The 22,500-nt window shown below is 42.3% G+C and overlaps 2 protein-coding genes across 2 annotated transcripts in view; one reads left to right on the forward strand and one right to left on the reverse strand.

The window, feature by feature from the left end:
* Positions 1-3,204, reverse strand: part of LOC308369235 (synaptotagmin-13) — a gene marked incomplete at both ends in the record, with an annotated part of 10,564 nt that extends 7,360 nt beyond the window's left edge. The window contains 2 exons of the mRNA XM_080843577.1: positions 1-337; positions 3,186-3,204. The exon at positions 1-337 is cut by the window's left edge and continues 34 nt beyond it. Of these exons, the coding sequence (XP_080699703.1) occupies positions 1-337; positions 3,186-3,204 (356 nt within the window). The remainder of the gene's footprint in view (positions 338-3,185) is intronic.
* Positions 3,205-5,174: 1,970 nt separating this feature from the next.
* Positions 5,175-19,657, forward strand: LOC308369236 (serine protease FAM111A-like; the record flags this gene model as incomplete). The annotated part of the gene is made up of 7 exons (XM_080843578.1): positions 5,175-5,466; positions 10,216-10,262; positions 12,562-12,612; positions 12,949-13,017; positions 14,963-15,031; positions 17,789-17,839; positions 17,936-19,657. The coding sequence occupies 7 exons, from the start codon at positions 5,175-5,177 to the stop codon at positions 19,655-19,657; spliced, it is 2,301 nt and encodes a 766-aa protein (XP_080699704.1).
* Positions 19,658-22,500: the final 2,843 nt, after the last annotated feature.

A 22,500-nucleotide genomic window follows, 5' to 3' on the forward strand; every position in this document is an offset into this window, starting at 1 on the left:
GAGCGAGGGCGCGGGCCCAGACCCAGAGCCGAGAGCCCGTCCTCGGAGGGGGAGGAGGCGCTGGTGGCGGAGGGAGAGGGGGAGGGGAACAGGGAGGGGAACTCCAGCACGTCCCCCTCCAGCTCCTCATACTGCTGACGCACGGGGAGCACGCCGATCGAGGGCCAGGGGCTCGGGGTCACCACGGAGGGGTCAGAGGTCAGGGGCGGGAGCGACAGGGCTGCCTCTTTGTCGCCGTGGAGACGGGACTTGCGGCGACGCCAACAGAGGAAGCAGCCGAGCGCCAGGCAGAAGCAGACGACCGCCGAGCCCACGGCCAGCACGATCTGCAGGTGTGCTGTAACACACACACACACACACACACACACACACACACACACACACACGCACACGCACACGCACACCAAACACACACACCACACACCACACACACACACACACACACACACACACACCAAACACACATATACACACACACACACACACACTTATAAATCATATCATATGATCACATCATAAGCACACACAAACACATACACTTTTAAATCATAACACATAATCACATCATAAGCACACACACATAAACACACACTTATAAATCATATCATATGATCACATCATAAGCGCACACACACACACATACACTTATAAATCATAACACATAATCACATCGTAAGCACACACACACTTATAAATGCATGACAAAAGCAACTGATGAAAAAATAATGAATGCCACCTAAGATGCATTACATTTTCATACAGGCATTGTAGGTTAATGCATATATTTATTATCAAAACAAACAGTAATGTAATCTATACATTCATAATATCGTCATTAGGGAGAAAGTATTGGTGTTATTGAATTGATAGAACACATTTGATTGTGTAAAGCAAGTAAACACGATACAAAACTACACAATCAAGTTAGTGTTCCATCAGGAAAGTTTAACAGTGTAACGACCCAGCCAAACGACCTTCACCCAACTGGACATCACTTTAGCAGGACATTTCCCCTCTCACTATATGCAGGGAGAGGGTCCATGTAGCTAGTTTGATTCAACAGCTACAGCCCTCTTGGGAATCTCATGGTCCATTATCTGATTATAGGGGCACAGGAAATGTCCTGAGGTCTTAATCATCCCTCCCCAGCTCCTCTGTGCCACCAGGCAGCTTTGATCCACAGCAGAGCAGAGCAGTGTGGCACATGCATGCTGTCAGTTCCCCGAGTGCCATACCTCACCCTGCATCTACCAGCCTGTGTGTGCCATACCTCATCTACCAGCCTGTGTGTGCCATACCTCATCTACCAGCCTGTGTGTGCCATACCTCATCTACCAGCCTGTGTGTGCCATACCTCATCTACCAGTCTGTGTGTGCCATACCTCACCCTCATCTACCAGCCTGTGTGTGCCATACCTCACCCTCTCACCCTGCATCTACCAGTCTGTGTGTGCCATACCTCATCTACCAGCCTGTGTGTGCCATACCTCACCCTGCATCTACCAGCCTGTGTGTGCCATACCTCACCCTGCATATACCAGCCTGTGTGTGGCATACCTCACCCTGCATCTACCAGTCTGTGTGTGCCATACCACACCCTACCAGCCGAGTGCCAACCCTCACCCTCTCACCCTGCATCTACCAGCCTGTGTGTGCCAACCCTCATCTACAAGTCTGTGTGTGCCAACCCTCACCCTCTCACCCTGCATCTACCAGCCTGTGTGTGCCATACCTCATCCTGCATCTACCAGCCTGTAAACATAGCACAAAAAGTAAGGACATTTGTGTTTGGTAGATTTTTTCTTTGTTGTAACAATGCTTCTTTGCAATACATCTTATACCAACACCTGTTTATTTCCCTCTTAAATGGTGCCACATTTGTAAGGAACATGCATTTGGGGGATGAGCAGCAGAGTTGAGTATGTGGGTTGCGCCCATAAAATAATTGCAAATCTTCTTTGCCAATGCCAAACAAGGCTTGTCATCATTGGAGGCAATCTCAATGCACGGAGAAATTAAGATGAGATTGCCAGTGGCAATACCATATCTCCACAGTCTGGGACCGAACTCTATCCTCCAAGATGACAACGCTCTCCCCCACAGAGCGGGGTTTATCAGAGACTACCTCCAGAATTGTGTGGAGAGGATGGAATGGCCTGCCAGCAGTCCAGACCTCAACCCCATTGAACACTTGTGGGATCAGCTTGGGCGTGCTGTTTGTGCCAGAGTGACCAACAGAACCACGTTGGCTGACTTGGGACAAATCCTGGTTGAGGAATGGGATGCCATCCCAGAGCAGTGTGTGACCAGGCTGGTGACCAGCATGGGGAAGAGGTGCCAGGCTGTTGTGGCTGTGTATGGTTCTTCCACACGCTACTGAGGCTCCTGTTTGTTAAATTAATGAATTGTTAAATTGCCAATATTTCTTGTTCCTTCAAAACTTCAATCATCTAATCCACTAAACACCAAACAAGAGTCAATGGCAGAATAAGCTCCATGTGTGGCATTGGCAGAGAAGATTTGGCAAATTTTTCATGGGCGCAACCCACATACTCAGCTCTGCTGCTCATTCCACAACTGCATGTTCCTTACAAATGTGGCACCATTTAAAAGGGAAATAAACAGGCTTTCCAACGGTATAAGATGTATTGCCAAGAAGCATTGTTACAATAAAGGAATAATCTACCAAACACAGATTTCCTCTCTTTTTGTGCTATGTTTATATATAGGTTTATATAGATATCAACTTGATCTTGTATTTCAGTGGATAATCCTTGTCAATAACTGACATGACATCGGCTGAGAGGGTTATCACAGTCAGGTGATCCCTCTGTCTTGGTCAAATGGCCAAATCTATGCTGGTGCAAGTCATGTTCACGACAGGTCATTTGCGAAACAACAAGATCCGACATGGCAACAGGTAGCTTGGGGCTCTGCCAACTTCAATGAGAAACCGCAACCACAACTCTACGTGGTCTAAAAGAATAAATCAGTGCGTAAATAAATATCAGGACATAAAAATGATGATCTGTCTCTACCCATTACCGTAATCATTTAGCCTAAATTAAGACGTAGGCTGAGCAATGCAATACAATGCCGGTAGAAAGGATCTCTTCTTTTCTATCGGGGCACAATTTCAAATATCTCCACTCTACGATAACAATAAGCAAGGAAGTCATTCTTACCTCCCATTTGCACAGGCATCCTCGCAATGCTAGCCAAAATTACGGATATTGATAGTCAGTAATTGCAATTGTTCTCCAAGCATCCCATCTATCCCGTCCGCATATCGAAGCTGCAGCACAGTGCCACCGCTCTGACAAGAGTGTTGACTCACGACCGTCCACACTTCCAGCCAATGGGAGGAGTGCTGCAGCGTGGGACTAGCGCCGCCGCTCACACGTACTGTACGCCAGGGATGAATAGCGTGCTAGACCCAACATGTGAAGTTATATGTAAACGTTATATGAGATCAGCCAACCTGATTCATCCAGTTTCAACTGCCTGCTGTCGAAAGCAAATATATGGGGTTTTCCTGAACGTTTTTTTTTTTTTGCCGTCATACTTCAAATATTCTACACACACTAGCCAAGGCTACAGACCTAATTTAGCCTAGTGTTTGGCACCTTCATTGGTTAGCCATGTATTGTCACTCATGCAGATACACAACCTCTGCGCACCCAAGCTAGATGCATATTAGAGATGCATCGCTCTGTGACTTCGTTCTGCAGTCCATCAATGTGTCTCTCTTGCCTACTTCCTGTCTTTACCTGTACCCTACACACAAACCAAAAGACACACTCACACACACACAGACACACACACACACACACACACACACAGACGCACACGCACACACACACACACACACGCACACGCACACGCACACGCACACGCACACGCACACAATTTGTTCCTGTGAATCACTCTTAATAAGAAAGTGTGCCAAGGAGCCTCAGTGATTCCTGGGCTTTCACTTAGCCTGTATTATTACACCACAGGCAGTCTGCCCATACCCCACACACACACACACACACACACACACACACACACACACACACACACGCCCCGTGCGCCACACATTACAGCAGCCAGACATCCCCATTATCTGTCCTTAAGCCTGCACTGACAGAGGAAGAGAGCAAATTAATAAAAACATCAGAGAGAGAGAGAGAGAGAGAGAGAGAGAGACACTCCCCCTCTCTCACACACACACACACACACATTTTTTCAGCTTTTCTGACTGCCTCTGTCTCCAATCAACAACACACACCAGCAACACACACACCAACAACACACACACACCAACATCACACACACCAACAACACACAAACACACCAACACACACACCAACAACACACACACATACACCAACACACACCAACACTAATACACACCAACACACACACACACACACACCAATTCGACATTAAATGCAACACTATATTTAGTGAGCCAGTGGTATTCTTTTTTCCATCTCTGTTTTCCATCCAATTTGATGCCTTTGTCGAGGAGACAGAGAGGATCTTCTATTTTGAGAAACGTTTTGCTTCAGGCCATAACCACATCTTTGGTCTTCGTCTGAGGACACGCTTGCCTGACTTATTGAGTTTATGGCAGAATAGTCAATAGTTGTGTGTGTGTGTGTGTGTGTGTGTGTGTGTGTGTGTGTGTGTGTGTGTGTGTGTGTGTGTGTGTGTGTGTGTGTGTGTGTGTGTGTGTGTGTGTGTGTGTGTGTGTGTGTGTGTGTGTGTTTCGTCTGTATGGTGTTTGTTCTGTGTACATGTGTTCATGTGTTCATCCCTCCTTTTCTCTCTCCTCAGGAAGTGAATGGGCATACTCCTGTGCAGACTGAAGGGAATGGGCATACTCCTGGAGACAGAGAGAGACAGATAGAGAGGTGGAGTAGAGACAGAGAGAGACAGAGAGAGAGACAGAGAGAGAGGAGGAGTACAGAGAGAGAGAGAGAGAGACAGAGAGAGAGACAGAGAGAGACAGAGAGAGAGGTGGAGTAGAGACAGAGAGAGACAGAGAGAGAGACAGAGAGAGAGGAGGAGGAGAGAGAGACAGAGAGAGAGACAGAGAGAGACAGAGAGAGAGACAGAGAGAGAGAGGAGGAGTGGAGTTGGATAGAGAGAATCAGAGACAGAGAGAGAGAGTCAGTCGATGCGACATGAGGAGAGGGAGTAATGATCAGGTGCATTGTGAACATCACCTGCAGCAGTGCTGTCAGTCAAAACGTGGATATTTGAAGCAGCAGGCCCTCCGTCACACCTGCATCACACCAGCAGGCCCTCCATCACACCAGCAGGCCCTCCGTCACACCTGCATCACACCTGCATCACACCTGCATCACACCTGTCACACCATCAGGCCCTACATCACACCTGCATCACACCTGCATCACACCTGTCACACCATCAGGCCCTCCATCACACCAGCAGGCCCTCCATCACACCAGCAATGTAATGAGCAGAAGAGAATTAGGAATGACAGACATTTGTCAAGTTTTGCGGCAGCCTATGCTAAAGCGCAGATGCGCTACAGGCTCATTTTCTCTTTGGCATAGTCCACTCGGACTTTGTCAGCACATTAAAGAGAAACACTTCTGAAGATTAAAATGCCAGTCAATAGTTTTTGTCATACTTTCGGTGAGTAATATCTTTCACGTTTGTCTAAAAGGTCCATTCCCTTTTAGTGAGTGGGGTTTTCTTAGAAGTGCATAGAGAGCTGGAATGATAGAGGCAAGGAAAGAGAGAGAACAAGAAAGAAAGATTGTCAATGTTTGTGAGGTGCCTGTGTGTGTGTGTTTGTATTTTGCTAATACCATGCTCATCCCCAATAACTCAATCAAATATGTCTGTTATGTCTTTGAATTACACTAAACCTGATGAATGAATGACTCAACAACGTAAGTAAGTGCTCCTTGTGCGTCTACTCAGGATAGTATATTTCTGCCTGCTATTGCTCAGAGTTCAGTTCATGCTGTGATTATGGTCTGGGAACTCTGTTCATTAGATGGATCACTGGGCCATTCTGAGGGGCCACCAATCAGCACCCATTTGGGGGTGTGGCTAAGTGTGAGGATGTTGGAGAGAAGCATTTGTTTGAATTGTAGTTACAACAATGGCGGCAGTGACAGAACTAGACGAAATGATACAAACAGTTGTAGTAACGTTAGCAAACAATAAATAATTGAAGCCAGAGCAAGAAGATTGTTTAAATGTATTCATCAGAGAAAACACATTGTTTCCTTCTTGCCAATAGGGGTTTGGAAAGGGTGGCTAATATATCAGCTTGCACTGTTGGTGATGAAGTAGGGAGTTTAGCAATGCCATAGGGGTCAATGCCGATTGGTTAAAGGCTGGTCCAGTGGTCTACCCCCATTAGGGTGCCACAACTGGAACTAATGCTAAATGGAGAGCGGCCAGAACTTATCTATTCATTGAATATGTCTATTCAAGTGAATTTGGGTCTAGTTATACCTGGCTCATATTTCCACAGACTGTTACAGAGCGTTGTAAAATGGCTGTCCCACAGTCCCAGGCCCACTCTCCAGCAGGTGACGGGTACAGATTACTTCATAAATGGCCTCTCTCTCTCTCTCTCTCTCTCTCTCTCTTACACACACACACACACACACACACACACACTCTCTCTCTCTCTCTATCTGTCTCTCACATACACAGACACACACTCTCTCTCTTTCTCTCACACACACACACATTAAAATAGCCTACACATCTTACAATGACAACTATATGGACATAAAAAGAGGAAAACTATTTATTCCTACAGGTTTAGTAATTTACTCCAACTGACTGCCTGTAACAGATACCTGCATACGTCTTAGACACAGAAGCCATTAGATACACACACACTACAACACAGCCATTAGATACACACACACTACAACACAGCCATCAGATACTACAACACAGCCATCAGATACACATACACTACAACTTGGATACACATCAGATACTACAACACAGCCATCAGATACTACAACACACCCATTCAGTGGCGCAAAAAAGTGGGTATGCGCTGTATGCGGCGCATAGAGGCGCCGCACCATGGGGGCGCCAAAGCGATGGTAAAAAAAAAAAAAAAAAAAAACATGTTTGGGGTATTTTCTATATGTAGCTGCTGTTGTGCGTTTCTAAATCATTTCTGCATTTCCTTAATTTTATAACATTTTGAGGACTAAACAGGCTAGAGTAGGCGCCTTATCGCTTAAGATTCCATAATAGAATTTTGACATGGAAGAGGGAGCGTGAGGCCGTGACCGCTAAACACACAAGCAGTTCGAACTAAGCTACGAGTAGTGAGTTGGTTGGATGGAAGATGGATAAAGCAAAAAAGCTGTTGGGAGCTTTGGGAACAGAAAAAGAAAGAGGGAAAAGGAGAAGACATGTCAGGGGATGCGACAGCAATTAAATAAGTGGATGGTGAAAGGCAACAGGTAGGTTTTAAGGTGACTTTACGTTTGTGCTTGGAGGCTTGCAAATAATGTTAACAGAGTAGCTAGAAGGCTAGCTAGCGTTTGCTAACATAGAAATGTAGCAGCCAAATGGGGGTTTATGGCTAGCTTAAGCCTCATCAGTTAGGCTGATGATAGCTACATTTAGATTTTGGTTAAACCCCTACTGTACCAATCCCATGTATGACACATCTCAATTTTATTAAGGCAAAAATAACAACTGGTAAATATAAGGTGGCAGACGGGCTCTGGTAGCATTCACAGTAACTAACAAGAAGCTGGAAACGTAACTCTGATTACCATGGTTACCATTAGCTGTTCATGTTAGCTGTGCTGTCAAACATACAGGCTATCTGTTGGCATGATGCAATACTAGATGAATGGGCAAGTGCAAAGGCACGGCGTGTTATTATTTAGTAGTAGCAACTAAAGAGCACTCTAGAATATTTTGGTAGCAGCATTGTTACACATCATCACCTTTAAAGATCTTTATTTGCAGGCTTACTCTTGCGTTTCAAGGCATTATGTTGCAATGGTTATCATTATAATGTTAATGTTTGCAACTGTTTATTATTTACTAATATATATTTGTGTGTGTGTACAGTATATACTGTATGCACCATAGCATACCATTACCATTATGGTAGGCATGCAGTGACTGATATACTTTAAAATAAACCTTTATTATTTAAAGCCCATACATGATGATGTCTGGCACACTTATTTATTTATTTGTTTAAGAAAAGGGAAAAAACGTGTGTGTGTGTGTGGGGGGGGGGGGGGGGGGCGCCAAAATTGTTGCTGCATACCCCCCTGACACTGGGCAGCAGTTGCACCCCTGCACCCATTAGATACACACACACTAAAACACAGGCATCAGATACTACAACACGCCCATTAGATACACATACGCTACAACACAGCCATCAGATACATACACACTACAACACAGCCATCAGATACACACACACACTACAACACACCCATCAGATACACACACACTACAACACACCCATCAGATACACATCAATACAACACACCCATCAGATACACATCAATACAACACAGCCATCAGATACACACACACAACACACCCATCAGATACACTAGCTGAGGCTGACCAGAACATTAACAACCTACTGATCCAGTAGAGAGGAAGGAGGAAGTCACTGTTAAGGCCACCATGTTCAAGCGGTAGAAATGTATAAAGGTATGGGAGGAGGCCCATGACGTAGCAAAGCACACTTCCTCAACTGGCACAACCCATCAGACGCTATGATGAAACTAGCTGCTCTCATGCGGACCGCTCCAAGAAAAGGAAGACCAATTGTCATTGTCTTGGCGTAGAGGTACCAAGGATTTTTCACGATCGGACTTTGCCTGAAACATACAAGGTGACAGTTGCTGTCTTGACAAACCACTTCACTGGAAAACAAAGGGTTTTTCTCAGACGTTACAAACTCCAAAAGCGGCTGCGGCGATCTGGTGAGTTCATTCATACCTGACTAAAAGACATGGCACGGGCATGGCATACTCCCTTGGTATAACTTGTATAACTTGAAAAACTGGTCCCAATCTATGAGAGAGAGAGAAAGAGAAAGAGACTTTGCATATAGTCAAAGTATCGGCTTTGAATACTTACACTGTTCGACATAGGTAGGCCACACCTGACTACATAAACCAGATCCTAATCGATCTGACTTTGCCTGAATCGTAAGAAGAGACTGTTCACTGTACAACAAAGGGCTCTAGTCAGACGTTACAAACTCCGAAAGCGGCTGCAGCGACCTGGTGAGTCTACTGTAGCCCTGTGACTAAAAGAAATGGCGTCGTTGTGTGACTCACGGTGGGTGTCCACGGGACGCAACATCGTGTCGCTCTCATTGGGATAGTTGTCCTTCTTCTGAGGAACAAGTTGGCTCTGCTGCCTGCTGAAAGTTTGAGATTTTTTAACTCTATGCAAATGAAGGCGACTTGCTGTGATTTGGAAGTCAACGTAGCTCATAGGGGCGGGAGTAATCAAAAATATCGAAACAAGATGGCGGACCTCGGGTCTCAGTTACTGGGACATATTTTATGTGAACAAAGGTTATCTACACCACTTTTAAATGTCTAATCGACTTGGTTTGTTGTTTATATGCTACACGAATGCTGTGAGGTCAAACAAGTATTGTAGGTCTTAAATTAAGCTATCAACTATTAGTTAGCTTGCCGCTAATACTTTGACCGAAAACCTATTGAAAACACATTGTAGCTAGCTAGCTGCTAAATACGTTTCATATACTTGAACATTGCTACAGCCAAACTGAATTTTCTGCCCACGCCCCCCAGGCGACTTGTCGCCTAGCGATTAAACGCAAGAAATATGTACCGTGGACACCCAGCGTCAGAGCACTGCAGGATCAGATCATGCGGGACCTGTTTATCGAGGGAACATTGTATAAGACGACAAGGAAATGACTGCTGCTTGAGTCAAATAATATGCCCTTGACAACTGCTTGAAGTTGCAATGAATAATAATAAGCAACATTCACTTCATTTGGACATAGTACGGTATATTGAGAACTTTGATCTCTATTTTTTCATAGAGTCCCGTTTCATCAGCTATGTCAGCCACGCCCACAGTAGTCCTACCCGGTTGCCTGTGATGTTCCCAGTTCCCACAGGCTTTTCAAAGAATCTTTGCCGTTTGCCTTATTGTAAGGCATTGCCCCCAGTGTGGTGCTTTCAGCATTTCCCTGGAAGTTTGGTTTGAGGAACAACCAGAACCTTACCAAGGTGAGTCAGCAGTATTTAAATACCAAAAATGATTAGCAACTGACTTACAAGTACTGCAATAATGCGATTGTACTTATTTCTTGGGCTTTGTCTTTATATTTATCTTGTATTCCATATCTGTTGTAGTCGACATCTTGGCTCTTTCTTGCTCAAACCCATCACCATTACCTGGCAAGAACCATCAGAACTGATTTTGCAAAAAATACGAAGAGTTTGGAGTTTTAAGTTGTACAAATGAATTACAAACGAACAATCATCATCAAGTTATATGAAATTAATTAAAATCTTCATAAATCCAGACTCAGTTTGCCACACTTAGCCTTAAGAATCAGGCAGCTAGCTTGCCTACCAGACAATCAGTCCCTTATCACATGCAAAATAAATTTGGTTGGAAAATTAAGCTACATGTCTGCTGATGGTTAGTTTCTAACATTTTGTTTTAACAAGAAGAATAAATGATGGAAGAAATTCATCACATGAATAATTTAATTCGAAATGGTTAAATTCTTAAATCCTATCATTGTTTGTAGAGTGTGGTAGAAGCTAGAATGCCTATGAAAAAGAGGAGGACTCGAGAGAGAAACAAGGAGGCAGCAAAGGGGAGCCCACTTATGCAGAGATGGTTACAAAGCAAACCAGCAGGTGAGACAGTGACATTGCATTGTGATAAAGATGACTTATGGTTCCTCCTTTAAAGCCCCAATATGCAACAATTATACCTCAGGATTAGGGTTAGGATAAGCAGTTTAACCTTAAAATATCAGCTTAAAAAATTGGGGCGCTACAATGACTTTTAATATGGAGAATCGCGTCTGTGCCATTGCCATAGCAGGGTCCATCAACATATAACTGCGTTCTGTAGTTTTGCCTGCCGCAGCCCGCCGACCTGACTACTTTCTGCCGATCTAGTAAGTAGCTAATTTGCCGTCTTGCTTTGTCTTATGTTGCACTTGCTTGATGTTTGACAGTGTAAGGGCAGTCGTTGAGTAACTAGTTTGTCATAAAGTCAAAGTCAGCACATTTCAAGAGATTTCGTTAGTTTTAGCTGCTAGCATACCTTTAGCGAATAGCTATTGATCCGTTGTGCTGCTTTAACTCATGTTCTTCTTTGTTATCATTAGGAGGCCGGCTAATCTCTTGTTTTTAGTCTATAGAGCATAGGATGTGTTAGACAAACAACAGCTGTTAGGGGATTGTGTGCTGAAAAACTGTATTTGAGTGTTTTATTAATTCATTTTAATAAAGACCCCGTTCTTCTCAGTTTTTTTCTTTTTTTCCCTTTGCATGTCCCTGATAATGATTTAAATCCGAGGACGTCTGTAGAATTGATGTGAATGCAATCAACATCGATTTCTCACAAATTCAGCTCTGAAAGCAGCACTTAGGAGTTTTTGGCTTGGAGCTCCCCCTAGCGCGAAACCTTTTTGCTTTCCTCGTTTATGACAAACTAGCGAGTCAACAACTTTGCTAACACAGTCAAACATCAAGCAAGTGCAAGACAAGACAGAGAAAGACAGCAATTAAACGACTTACTAATCCAGTATACAGATGGCTAGCTCTGAATTGAAATCGCTACCCGATCCTAGTCAACCATGCTCAGACACAAAGGACAGGGCGGCTCCAGGAATCCTACAGAGCGTTGTCAACAGAGCGTTGTCATTTCCCTATAGACCCCCGATGCCAATGGCGGATAGGCCATTCTCCATATTACAAGTAATTGTAGCGGCACAATTTTGTTGCAGCTGTTATTGTAAAGGTAGAATTGTGTTACTTTAACAACATGGGCACACTCCAATCTGGCCTATCTGCGACTGCTTTTCTACATTCTTTAATCTTGTTCTTAGCTTAGAACGAATCCCAGATAAGAAAACTTTTATGAATGCCAGAATTGTCCCGGGAAAAGAAAATTCTTCTTAACTTTTTCTTCATTGCATTCAAGAATGAGGTCCTCTGTTATCGGGAAACCCAGCCCTGATATGTATATATACTCCAAAAATGTCCAGGTTTCCCTGCTCTGTTGACAACGGATTTTAAATAAAGCATTTCAAATTTGACATCTCTTTTCAGAAACTGCAGCAGGTGCCTCCCAGGTATTTGCAATCTTTTGTTTCTCTGTAGAGGTAGAAGCGTATTTTCTGATGATGAAACATACACACCCCAATAATTTGTTCTGACCCAGATGAGAAAGTGCATCGAGATTGTTTTAATCCATACATTTATTGCATCCATATGTATCTCTATTAGTCATTACTTTAAACAAAGTTTTACATCATTGTACAATCTTTTTCTAATTTTTCAGACTACACCTAGTCCAGGGAGAGTGATGGAGGAGAATGACTCCGCTCCTATGGTGAGTAGACTGTGAATACACTGCATGCACAAAATACAAGGGCATCCAACTTTTCTTTGGCTTACATTTTTTTTTTTAAAGTTACAGAGAAATAGACACGGTACAATGTCAAAACCCTGTTATTGTAACTGAAACATTTGCGATGTGTTTGAGCCAGCTATCTAATGTTACCATTCTACTACCCACAAGGTAAACAGGTAAAAACTGTTTTAAACAGGTAAAACCTGAACCAATTACCTACATGTTCAAAATTCATTTCAGAACAAACAAATGCATTGCATGTACTTCTTATTAGGTTATTTTGTTCATTAAGGCATTATTTTGAAATCCTTTCAGGAAACTCAGAACTCCAGTGCAGATGTAATGCAGGTTACGGATGCAGCAGCTGGACCATCAGGGCTTCAGGTGAGGTCTTAAGGCCAATTTAGGGTCGTTTTAGACGCAGAGCCGTGAGCACGTAATTTACACAAGGAACTTGTTTTAGACAAGTTTTGATTTACGGTTCTTTAAGGTTCCCTAAGGATTGTGCGTGTTGCAAAGCAAATTGACGCCAGAACTGTAGATTTATTTTGAGTGAAGTAAGCGTATTTATTGCAGCACTACAAAGTAAAAAAACTTACCAGAGCATGAAAGTGTAGTAGGCGAAAGGCTTGATGTTATGAATACACGAATAGTTTGTTTATTAACACATCTTTTATGACGCCCAAAACGATGTGTTTATGAGTTAAATTATTCAAAGATGTGAGGTTAACGGCGAGAGAATCGTGTGTATGTTGTCAGTGCTTGTAAATACAATGGTGCTGGGGCAACTCCTAATGGTAGCTTTTGTATTTGAGCAGACCGGGCTCATTCTATCCAACTCGTGGGTGCAATTGATTGATTCACGTCAATATGAACTCAATGAATGATATCACCATGACTCACAAGTGGTGGAAAATGAAAGTATTTGTTCGTGATTTAGCACATTCTCTCCAAACAATCGCGGGTGAGAATGGGAAATTCCCTCCATAAATTTGCGGTAATTTGAGCGTCCTTATAAGTGTTTAAAGAGGATTTGTAAAGAGTTCATGTCTTCGGACCTCTTCTGTTATGTTTGTTCCTAATCCATAAGAAAAGGCTTGTGAGACGGTCTGCAGGCTATTCATGATTTAAAAAAATGTCTGGGTCTAAAAAAGACTGTAGTATGCTATTAACCCGGAAACGTGAGACTCTGTGAAAGGCTGTGGTAGCCGGCCAATCACAGTATTTGCGAGCTGCGTAGGGCCGTAGTGTTTTAGTCGCATAATCAGGAATTTTGGCCGACGCACTTAAGCACGAAAGGGGGGGTATTTTACCACGCAAGGGGGGGTTGTGTATCTTACGTGCTTACGTGTTACGTCTAAAACAGAGCATATATCGGCCTTTAAGGCTGAAATATACTTGTACGTCTGCATTACTGCATGGTCACTCAGTTGCTTCGACAGACTCGTTTACATTTAAAGTTCTCCGAAGGTTGTGGGTGTAGCATAGCAATTTAAAAAAAAAGATGGCAGACCAAACTCTGTAGATGGTCGTATTTGTACATAAAAGCTGTCTGTTTGAGTTTTTTTTACTTAGATTTTGTTTTAAGTTACAGAGAAATAGACACGGTACAATGTCAAAACCCTGTTATTGTAACTGAAACATTTGCGATGTGTTTGAGCCAGCTATGTAATTTTATCATGCTACTACCCACAAGTAGTCTGGGAAGTCCCGCCCCTCTTTTTCCGGCCAATTTGACTTTGCCTCTGAAGTGGGTCTGGCAAACTTTGGATAGCAGTTCATTTCAACATTTCCAGAATCTCTGGAACCAATCACAAACTGGCTTTTGGCTACCTGGCGCGCCATTGGCGGATTTAAAATAACCACGTCTACGTAACAAAAGCGAAAGCAAAGAGAAAAGCACAGCAAAACTATATACTGCTCTCGCGGCTGTCTTGGATGATTTCAAAGGCAAGTTTTCTTTGAAAATAGAACAGAAACCTGCTCTGGAACAATTCATACAGAAAAAATATGTGTTTGCTTTATTACCGATCGTTGTATCGTTGTATAGTATCGTTGGTCTGATTGGTTAAAGGCGTGTCCAATTACGTGACTGAAGTGGACCTCCATTTAGTACTTCGCCAGACTAACTGAGCAAATGAAATGCAGTGAAGGGGCAGGGAATTCCCAGACAAACCAACAAGGTAAACAGGTAAACACTGTTTTAAACAGGTAAAACCTGAACCAATTACCTACATATTCAAAATGAATTTCAGAACAAACAAATGCATTGCATGTACTTCTCATTATGTCATTTTGTTCATTAAGGAATTATTTTGAAATCCTTCAGGAAACTCAGAAATCCAGTCCAGATGAAATGCAGGTTGAGAAAGCAGCAGCTGGACCATCAGGGCTTCAGGTGAGGTCTTAAGACTGAAATATACTTCTACGACTCTTTTACTGCATGGTCACTCAGTTGCTTCGACAGACTAAATTAGATTTATGGTTCTCCGAAGGTTATGTGTGTAGCAAAGCAATTTAAAAAAAAAGGATTGCGGACTTAACTCTATAGATGGTCAAATTTTTACATAAAAGTTGTCTGTTTGAGGTTTTATTGCTTAGATTTTTTTTAAGTTACAGCGAAATAGACAATGTGCAATGTAAAAACACTGTTATTGTAACTGAAAACTTTGTGAATGGGGTTGTGTTGATAACGGAGACGTTACAGTGAGATTGACAGGTCAACAAACCAATCACGCCACTAGCAAGCTGTACCTTGTGAGCAGTAAGGGCACTGCCCCTCCTAAAAATTTTAGATGAAAAAAGAAAGACATGTCAAAAAACATTTTACACCAAAAATCCTCAAATAAAGACCGGGATTTAATTAGACGCCAGGCTTCAGATAGTAGCCGGGGGCATGGTCGTTACAGACAAACAAAGGCAGGGCCCCGAACACAAGCAGGGGATGAAATAAAGTAGCCTGTTTTACTGTAGCCTATCAGCATCAGTCCATCGGCACAAAGTATACATCACAATTTAAATGAATGCATTTCATAAAGACATGTTCTCCTCATGTTTAATGTTGTTGGCTAATTTCAAGGGCTGTTTGCAATAAAAAAAGAAATTAGGACTACTAGGTGAATGTGTTATTGTTTAGCCTAAATGCATGTATCGTAGCCTACTGTTGTTTATCTGTAACGTTAGTTGGCTAGGTTACTTTTCCCAGAAGGGATCATTAAGCAGTAGACTATGGCATTAAGGCGAAACTTTGATATTAAATTCAAAGGGAAGGTGTATGCTGAAGAACAATCGGGAGAAAAAAGCAGCAGTTTGACATCGACCAGAGACAAATTTGATACTCGAAGAAACAAAAGAATGAACTGAATGCAGCCAAAAAGACCAGAGCCCGACTAGCAGGTGGAGGTAGAAAGAAAGTTAGCCTAATAGAGTGTCTAGAAAAATGATTAAAAACAAAGCTTTGGAAATCTTTTCCTCCATGACTGACAGTGGAGACCATATCTTCGATGTTTAGTGTTGCGTTGACACTGTACTTAAAGCGCTATGCGATGTGCAGGAAGTGTTGAACGCATATGCAATAAATGATATTAGCCTACTGTAATTATGCCAATTTTTTTATTAAAATAATAAAATTCTATAACAGAAGATAAATAAGAAATAAAGGCCTGCCCCTAATACAGACCAGGCCCAAATAAAAGCGGGTGCACTGTGCAAGGTAAGTTAATAGAAGCCCCAGCCACAATTTGAGGATTTACGGTATAAAATAATTCAAATAAGAAATGTACTGTGTTAACGCATTAAATGTTTGTGGGTGACTGTAAGCCCCTGTCAACAACCACTTAAATGTGACCAAATATAATATAATATATTGCCAATCGTTATCACTGAGAGAAGCCCCTCCTCCGTGGTGGGGCACCGGCCAAGTTGAAATCAATGGGAGCCCTAAAACTGGGCAGAAACATTTGAGCAAGGACAGCTTATTTTTTGCGGATGACAGTTTGATCCTGGGGCGCTCAATTTTGCCCTCTGAACCTCTGAAACCCAGCCATTCTGCTCTGAACCTCTTATCCCCAAAGTTACAGTTTGTTGATAATTGTTATTGGATAGTGTTGAGCACTGTGTGTTCTTGAAATAAAGCTTTGTTTTTTTGAATATTCTACTCAAAACCTCAGTTTTCTTCTCATTGTGGAGTGCTATTTAAACCATTCCCCCCACCCCCAAATGTCACCAGCCGCCACTGCTTGTGAGTATTAGCATGCTAGTATTAGCAAACATTAGATAGGTTAAACCCTATCAGAGGTATTTTTCAGTTACAATAACGGGGTTTTTACATTGTACAGTGTGTATTTCTTGGTAACTTAAAAAAAATATAATCAAAAAAACGTACTAGTTTCAAGTACGACCGTCTACGTTTGGTCCCCCATCTTTTTATTGTTGAGCTTCCCGCTCTTTAGACGTGAGCATTAACGCGATCTGATTTGCTAGCGCCTGTGCTGTCAGTTATGCATGAAAGGCAATTTGATTGGCTGACTCATGTGTTGCCTCTCGAAAAGTTGAAAATTTTTCAACTCTTGCCGCAAGCAACGCATGAAAAGCTACGCAAAAGAACCCAACAGAGCCACAATTCAGTTTGGCAAAAGATGACTTTACCCCATTCAAAGTGAATGGGGATGTGTCAACCTTGCTGGATCAACGCATTGCGAAGCATCCGTGTGAGTGCTTTGTATGTATTGTCTGTGGGAGCCAGAATTCTTGCTGTTTGGTAGGGGTGCAAATAAATTCATAACTGTTATAAAATGCCGTTTTCAGGATGTTTTTGTTGATATGCTGTCTCTCACTGTTGACATAGACCTACCATTACAATTTCCGATCACACATTTCTTTGTAAGTGGGAAAACTTGAAAAATCGGCAGGGGGTCAAATACTTATTTTTCCCACTTTAACTGCAACAGCCCTAGAACTCCGTGAGCAACTCTTAACAAATAAGGAGCCGATATGTCTAAACACGACACGGAAAATGTTGTCTCTATGACGTACTTAGCAAGTGTGATAACCCTAGCAATACCCTAGCACTTTTTGCCCACAGCAGACATTTAGACGGTTAGAAGTGCATCATTCTACAACATCATTCTACAACATCGTTTTCTCATTTTTTTAGACTACACCTAGTCCAGGGAGAGTGAAGGAGGAGAATGACTCCACTTCTATGGTGAGTAGACTGTGATACTCTGCATGCAAAAAATACTTTGCATTTTTAGTACAAGGGCATCCAACTTTTATTATCTCTCTCTCTGATTTCTTGCAGGGTCAGCATTCACATAATTTCAAAGTGAAATTCGGTAAAGCTGTCCGTACCATTCACTGTGATCAACCTTGCACAGTGCTGGAAGCAATAAAATCAACGAAAATATATAAGACGCATATTACCTGTGCCGATGAGAACATTATTATTCAGCTAGGAGAAACGGATAAGGAATGTATGGTTGCAACACATTTCCCTTGTTCTTGTGTGGAGGAGGATGAGTCTCTGATCATATCCAGTGAAAAAGAGGTGGTAGGGAAACAATTCACAAAACCGATTGAAATTATGTATCGAAAAGAGAGATATGTATTGTTCAAGATTGATACAGTGGGAGGGCAATTCACCAAAACAAAGAAGATTTTTAGAAATGATAGTGTCAAAAAGTTCAAGTATCTCTGTGTTTACGCAGAGAAGGGGATTACTGTAGAGGAGGCTCTTAAAAGAGATGGACGCTTCATTGATGACCTTGTCGACTTCAAACTGTCGGACAATGACAATCCAACCCTCATCACTGAATGCACACAAAAGGTTGACAACCTGCACCAGAAAAGTTTCAAGGTCTGTCTTCCACGTCTTGAAAGTGAAACACCTGAGAAAAGTCTGAGGCGGTCACCGCGAAAATATCCACCAAGTAATTCACAAAGCAGGTGTGAACCAACACCAGTTTCAGTTGTAGTACGTCAAAGAGGAATCAGTGTCAAAACAGCACTGGGAAAGAGAGCGAGCAGTTTCAACAATACGGAGGTCCTTGAAAAACTGCGTAAGCAGTTTCCAAAACTTAAAAAATGGATGGAGGGAAGATTCCCTGGTGATTCTTATCAGGAAGCACTGAACTGCAGGAAGGAAAACTTTAGAAAAACCCAGCAATCTTTTAGTGAAGTTCACAGAATCAGGAAGATGCTCAAACTGGGGGAGTCAGTTTGCAAACTCTCTGTAGGGAATTGTGTGGGCACAGGCTTTGTGCTGTTTGATCGAATTATCCTGACTAACGCACATTTATTTAAAGATTATGTCGAAGGAGGAAAACTACAGGAGGGTGTAGAAGTAGAAGCTCTATTTGGGTATGAGGATCCGGTGCTAGTAAGAAATCTCTCTTGCTTTACTGTTAAGAAAGAATTTGTTGACTTTGATGACAAGCTAGATTATGCCATACTGGAACTCAACCCTGAGGGCCGGACACCCAACCAACAAACAACCAAAGACGTACCACAAGGGCTATTGAAGGATTTTCGTCCACTGCCTCAGAAAGGCGAAGCCTGTATTGTTGGTCACCCAGCAGGAGGAGTGAAGAAAATTGATCCTATATGTATCATTGAGAAAGAGGAGAGAAGGCAGAATGTTGAGGACACCCTTTTCACGCTCTTGTCGGTCCGCCAATTTATCAGTGATCAAAGCATTGATAGCATAATGATGGGTGGAAGTAAAGACGATGTAGTGACCTACCACACTTCCATGTATCACGGTGCTTCAGGCTCGCCGGTGTTTGATGCCCTTGGCAGAGTTTTTGGTTTGCATAGCGCAGGATATACCTATGGGTTTCTAAAAGAGGAGCATCTGATTGAGTTTGCCCGTCCTGTGCTTGCTATATTTAAAAGGTTTGTGAATAATCTGAGAGAAAGTGGAAACATTTCCCTGTTGGAAAGAGTAAAGGTGGTGGCAGGACAAAACTCAAACCTTAAAAACATATTGACTCAGGACAGCATTAGACGAGAGGAGTGGGACTGAACACATTAGACCTTGTTTCTCCGAAACTGAGCCTACTGTTTGGTCCCAGACTCACCACATCCAACTTTGTATTTTAGGTCAAATGGATGCCAACATTTATGTTTGGTTTTTGCTCAGCCACTGCATTCATAACCATCCACTGTTAATAATTGTTGTTGCTTTTACAGCATTAATATTGCATTCCAGCCTCACTGTAGAAGTTGTTAGGTGCACTATAATTACAACTATCCATTGTTAACGTGTTTGTGAAGCTGCAATTTCATAATCGAGTGTTTTCCATTTTTTAGCCATTTAGTCATTTAGCAGACACTTTTATCCAAAGCGACGAACAAAGTAGAGAACAGTCAAGCCATGAGCAATAGAGACCTAGTGTAACAATAAATACTACTTTACATAAGAAATCTAAAGTAGAATAGAATGTAACTACTGTTTTAGGCTTAGATACCTGTTTACTTTCAATCTTTTGCTGAATTATCTTTGCATTACTTTACAATTAACTTTTTTTGATTCTCCACACTTTCCTGTCATTGATGTTTTTGTTTCCATTTGGGCGTACTGTATGTTGCTGTTCCCCCATTTTCCCCATTTAGTCTAAACAGTGGACTGCAACACTGTCTCCACAAAACATCCATGTGTGCTGTACTGACCTTATCCTCTCTGTCCTTATACCACATAGAATGGCATTTGTTATATTTTTCAACTGTCATACTGGTCAAAGAATGGTGAAAGACCAGTAGGGATGAAAATGGTCTTCTTTAATTAATCTCATTAATTTATTGACATTTATATATTTTGTGTCACTTCTTAAGCTGCACTTCACCTGTGTCAATAAACGAATGCTGCTTCTCACGTCTGCTTCTTGTGTAACGTACTGGCTCAAGGCACGAACACAAAGGGGAGGCCACGCAGAATATATATATAATAATAGTGATATAAGTTATTTATTAAAGGTTTTTGCTCGTTGCTTTGCTTGCTGGCCATCAATTTAATTAGGGCCCCGATTTTGAAAACGGAACACATTCAATTAATTTATTACGAAATTAACATTCTTCTCCGCCTGCTTCCTGTCCACAACTCTTCACTGTCCTGTCCAAACAAAGGCATAAAAAGCCCCCCAAAAAAAAAAAAAAATGAAATCAAAAAAATAATAATAAAAAAAATCTATTGAAAAAAGACGTGTGTGGTCTTCCCTTTCCAGTCGACACCCTCCACTCCTTTGAGAATTCTTCAATTAATGTATTACGAAATGAACACAGTGATGCCTTTTGTCCATTAAAAACACAAACACGTAAGGATTCTGGGGGGGGGGGGGGTGTTTCTGCTACCCAGTGCGCTGTGGGCAATGATGGGCAGTAGGGCATTCAGGGTGAGATGTAGAGTGCAGAGTGATTCAGGGTGAGATGTAGAGTGCAGAGTGATTCAGGGTGAGATGTAGAGTGCAGAGTGATTCAGGGTGAGATGTAGAGTGCAGAGTGATTCAGGGTGAGATGTAGAGTGCAGAGTGATTCAGGGTGAGATGTAGAGTGCAGAGTGATTCAGGGTGAGATGTAGAGTGCAGAGTGATTCAGGGTGAGATGTAGAGTGCAGAGTGATTCAGGGTGAGATGTAGAGTGCAGAGTGATTCAGGGTGAGATGTAGAGTGCAGAGTGATTCAGGGTGAGATGTAGAGTGCAGAGTGATTCAGGGTGAGATGTAGAGTGCAGAGTGATTCAGGCGTCAGGGTGTGATGAAGGGTGGGTCCTCACACTCTATTTCAAAAACTTCACACAAAAGCCATCAAACTCACACACACTACAGAGATCAGATGAACACCACCGTATAAACCTGCTAAATGAGCACATCGAGCAATCAGAGATATTTGAAGGGATTTGACTCTACATAGAGTTTTTCGAAAAAAAAGTTTAAAATAAATCTGAATCATGGCAATAATGCAATATTGTTTGTGTTTTTTCGTTAATGGGTCTGTCTTTTGGTAGACTTTTGGTAGATGGCCTCGTGGTTGTTTGGTTAACGGTGGGTAAGCATTGAGAAAAACTCTAACGTATGAACATGAGACTGCTGCCATCTACTGGACATCAAAAATAATAGAAGCAGCGATTTTACAAAACAGTAAAAGTTTTTCAGTTTTCATTCAGTTCACGTTCAGTGTAATAAATAGGCTAGCATGTTGAATTTAATTATTGTCATTCACGTGATTGCGTGAAGGCCTACTAGACTGGAGAGTCAAAGAAAGGGTATGTGGCTTTAAACACCCACAATATTTCGCAAGGCAATACAATGACTATGATCTGAATTATTCCGATATCTGTGTGTGCGTGTTTGTGTAATATGATAAAAAGACGTGTGTGGCCGATACGCTCCCAATTTCTGAGTTTCAATGCCCGCGGGGACACCGGTTCAAATCTGGCCTGATGTCGTTTCCCGGTCCTCTCCCCACGTCTTCTCCGCCTGCTTCCTGTCCACAACTCTTCACTGTCCTGTCCAAACAAAGTCATAAAAAGCCCCAAAAATCGAAAAAATAAAACATCTAGTTAAAAAAAGACGTGTGTGATCTTCCCTTTCTAGTCCACACCCTCCACTCCTTTGCCTTGAATATATGAGACTTCTTACTGGCATGCAGGAAATGACTAAGGGAATGACCCATTGGCATGGTTTAGTAGCTTATCACATCCTTACACAATAAACTATTCACCAGTCCCTTGATTCACGTATTGACCCCCTGTTCTGTTAGCTCCCCCAGTGAGATTTTCTTTAATCATATCATGAGTGGTAATCAAGGGTCTTATCAGGACATAGCCTACAGTTTTGCTCTATACAAATCTGTTTTCTTTAACATTGTATAG

Source organism: Sprattus sprattus (genome assembly GCF_963457725.1).
Source record: "Sprattus sprattus genome assembly, chromosome: 8".
Taxonomy (NCBI): domain Eukaryota; kingdom Metazoa; phylum Chordata; class Actinopteri; order Clupeiformes; family Clupeidae; genus Sprattus; species Sprattus sprattus.